The following is a 3687-nucleotide window of genomic DNA, read 5'->3' as shown; positions in this document are numbered from 1 at the left end:
ACCTCATAACACTCAAGTTTCCACTTTACGTTGGATTTGGACCCAAAGCCATGTCACGATTTGAAAAAGAACAGGGGATTGACCAATATTCTTGTCAATATTTTTCTCTGAATGAACATTGCTAAATCAATATCTTATTGACCTTGATGTATGCAGGTTTTTTTGTGTTTCCTGCATTGACATTTCAGAAGTAACTTTTTGTGAATACCCAATCAATTGAATTGTGAGTTTGGATTTTTTCATTAATTCATGGAATGTGGACATTACAGGCCAGGTCAGCATTTGTATCACCCACCCCTGACTGTTAAGAGTCAGGCATGTTGCTGTGGTCTGGAGTCACATTTTTTTTTTCATTTATTCATGGGATGAGGGTATCGCTGACCATTTATTGTCCATCCCTAATTGCCCAGAGGGCAGTTAAGAATCAACCGCATTGCTGTGGGTCTGGAGTCGCATGTCAGCCAGACCAGGTAAGAATGGCAGATTTCCTTCCCTAAAGGACATTAGTGAACCAGATGGGTTTTTCCTGACAATCAACAATGGATTCATGGTCATCATTAGATTCTTAATTCCAGATATTTTATTGAATTCAAATTCCACCATCTGCCATGGCGGGATTCTGGGTCCCCAGAACACCAGAGACCCAGATAAACAGTCCAGCAACAATACCACTAGGCCATGGTTTCCCCAGACCAGGTAAGGAGTGCAGTTTCCTTCATTAGTGCACCAGTGGATTTTTTTCTGACAATCGACAACAGTTTCATGGTTATCATCGCACTTGTAATTTCATATTTTTATGGAATTCAAATTCTCTGGTGGGATTCAAACCCAAATCCCCAGAATGTTACATGCGTCTCTGGATTAATAGTCCAGGGATAATAATGTTAGTCTATCGCAGCCTCCTCCTTTACACAATTTGTCCTTTTAACACGCAGTCATCCAACAGATGAACACATTTTAAACAGTTCTCTTTATGCTAACTGGGACATTAGAAATGTTAATGTTAAAGTAATGAAGTGGGGTGGGGGAATTTTCCTTGCTTTGAGTTACTAAATTTTATTTCTTAAATGCTGGACGTGTTATTTCTCTATTGTCTAATATCTTGTAACTGAAGAAGCTGTACCTAGGTACCTCTGTACCTAAGGTGGCGCTGTAAGTGGCAACTTATAATCTTTTCAGTGTACTCATTGAATATATGTGACAGTAAGGGCTGATTCTAATTCTGAATTCATATTTCTGTGCTGTAAATTCATCAACTTCCTGTACTCCTTTCTCTAATTCTTGGGTTTCTTTCCTCAGGGTTTGTCTTGTTGTTAAACCAACTGTATGTTGAATACATTTTAATTTGTAATAGCAAAATAAACAGATATAAGTTTTGGTTTATATTTTAGGTTCCCAGAATTAATAAGCTACATTGCCAACAACAGTCAAGAAGATTTGTACTATGAAGATAACATTTGGTCTGGAGAGGATGTAAATGGGTGAGATATTTTACTTAGTGCTTTAAAAATGCCTGTTCAATTTAGCTTTAGCTTTAGCTGCAAGTACTGAATGGATTTTGATACTTCCTTTAATCTTTCAGGTATTTTAAACTTGATCTTAGAAGCTGATATATTTGAAGGTTTAATCATCATAATCTCCAAAAATTCCAATATTCTTCTCACCATGCTCAAGGTTGATGCCATTGGAACAGGAGTTAACTGTTTACAACTCCTCAATTGATCACCCATTTAATACATAGAACCGTAGAAGAAAAGAGCAAGAGTAGGCCATTCAGCACCTCGAGCCTACTCCACCATTTAATATGTTTGTAGCTGATCACGGAGCTTAATACCCTAATCCCACCCTGAAACCTGTAACTTCCTAGTCTGTTGATTTAAAGCGTTATACATTTATACTGGGCATAAAACTAAGTACAAAAATAAATTGCATTCATCTTTTAAACAGTGCTGAAAAAGTTCAAGAAATTGGAGCCTGGTTGAAAATGCATCCTGTCAGTAGTCTGTCAAGAGCATCATGTGACTTGAACCTACTTGATGCGGCAATTATTGAAAAGATTGAAGAGGAGGTGGAAAGATGCAAGGTATTTCTTTTTGATCCTTTGTAAAACAAATAAACAGATCAAAAATGTCTAATTCCCTTTTTCTGAGTTTTCTCCCATCATTTTTTTGAGAGGCGGTGAAGCTGCTTTCTGTGTTTGCATATTTGTATACACTTTAATGAGTATCAGTGCCCCTCAGCATCTTAATGAGCTATTCTTAATTATTTTTGTAGGTTACTGAGCCCACTGCTGTTCTCATTTGATCGCTGTCCATTCCATAGCATAACTGGCTGGTGATGAGACTTAAAAAGTCTTGGTTGATTTCAGTTCTTTCTCTACCAATTATTGCAATCCACTTGTTTCCCCAATTCAGTAGGCACAAGGCAGAAACTGAACCCAAAGCTGATACTAGCGTTACACAATCTCATAACTGAGAAATCACACAGGATTTCTGTTTGTCTGCCATTTTCTGATCAGTTCCACAGACTTGGATTCAATTGCCTGATCAAGAATGGAGGCAATGGAGATGTTCTGTTCCCAGTTCTGTCAGTCTCTGCCGTTAAGCCAACAGTTAAAATGTAAATAGGAGTAAACCTAAAAATTAACATCGACATTCCTTTCCTTTTCCCTCAAATTTTTCGGCATTATCCCAAATTAGGTAGCTACATTCAGGTAAACAATGGAACTGATTACCTGGGAAGAATAGCTTCCTTCCTCTTTTGTCCCCACGATGCATGCTACTGTATATAGTGTCTTGCTCATCATTATCTGGTTTATGTGTTGCTCATCCCAAAATCTATTATTAAAATTAATATGGAATAACCTGTTTCCTTTTGTCGCAAAAATCAAATTTAAATTAAATGTTCAATTGTAAAGTGCAGAGTGCTTATTGAACAAAAATCACATGGATTTATTGTGGATACTTTAAATAGAACAGCAGTACCAGAAGTTGAATGCCCTGAACTTTATGTCGGTATTTTCTTTACTATTCTTAGCAAAGAAGAAGTAACAAGAAAGTAAGAGTGACTGTGAAACCACATCTACTATACCGGGTAAGTTGAGCTATCCTGTTTAATCAAAGTCTACTCCGATGTTTGAAAAGATTGGATTAAGACATTCGAGGTGGGTTTTGCAACTGACCTTTAACCATGTGCAGATGTGATGTCCATGTCTATAAATACTTATACACTGACTCTACAAAATTAATAACCAAAATTTAGACCCCGGGAAGATTTATTTTGTCTGCTATTAATAGTAAAGTAATTCATGTGATGATTACAAATAAATACTATAAATACTGAACAATGGAAATTCTCCCCTTACTAAATAAGATTTTGGTAAATATTTGCAAAATGGATTAGCTATTTGAATCAATGTTGGGGAAAAACAGGCAAGAATAGAACAAAGAACAAAGAAAATTACAGTACAGGAACAGGCTCTTCGGCCCTCCAAGCCTGCACCGACATACTGCCCATCACAACTAAAACCCCCTACCCTTCCAGGGACTGTATCCCTCTATTCCCATCCTGTTCATTTTTTGTCAAGACACCCTTTAGAAGTCACTATAGTTTCTGCTTCCACTACCTTCCCCGGCAGCGAGTTCCAGGCACCCATCATCCTCTGTGTAAAAAAAACTTGCCTCATAC

The 3687-nt window shown here is 37.3% G+C and overlaps 1 protein-coding gene across 1 annotated transcript in view; it reads left to right on the top strand.

The window, feature by feature from the left end:
* The first annotated feature begins 1394 nt into the window (after positions 1–1394).
* LOC125484666 (5'-3' exoribonuclease 1-like) overlaps positions 1395–3687 on the top strand; it is a 47847-nt gene continuing 45554 nt past the window's right edge. Inside the window, exons 1-3 of the mRNA XM_048604228.1 lie at positions 1395–1481; positions 1948–2083; positions 3037–3093. Coding sequence (XP_048460185.1) covers positions 1985–2083; positions 3037–3093 — 156 coding nt within the window. The 5' untranslated portion in view covers positions 1395–1481; positions 1948–1984. The remainder of the gene's footprint in view (positions 1482–1947; positions 2084–3036; positions 3094–3687) is intronic.

Source organism: Rhincodon typus, chromosome 13, assembly GCF_021869965.1.
Source record: "Rhincodon typus isolate 14 chromosome 13, sRhiTyp1.1, whole genome shotgun sequence".
NCBI lineage: Eukaryota > Metazoa > Chordata > Chondrichthyes > Orectolobiformes > Rhincodontidae > Rhincodon > Rhincodon typus.
The sequence above is the reverse complement of the archived record's forward strand: the minus strand, read 5'-3'. Positions and strand labels throughout refer to the sequence as shown.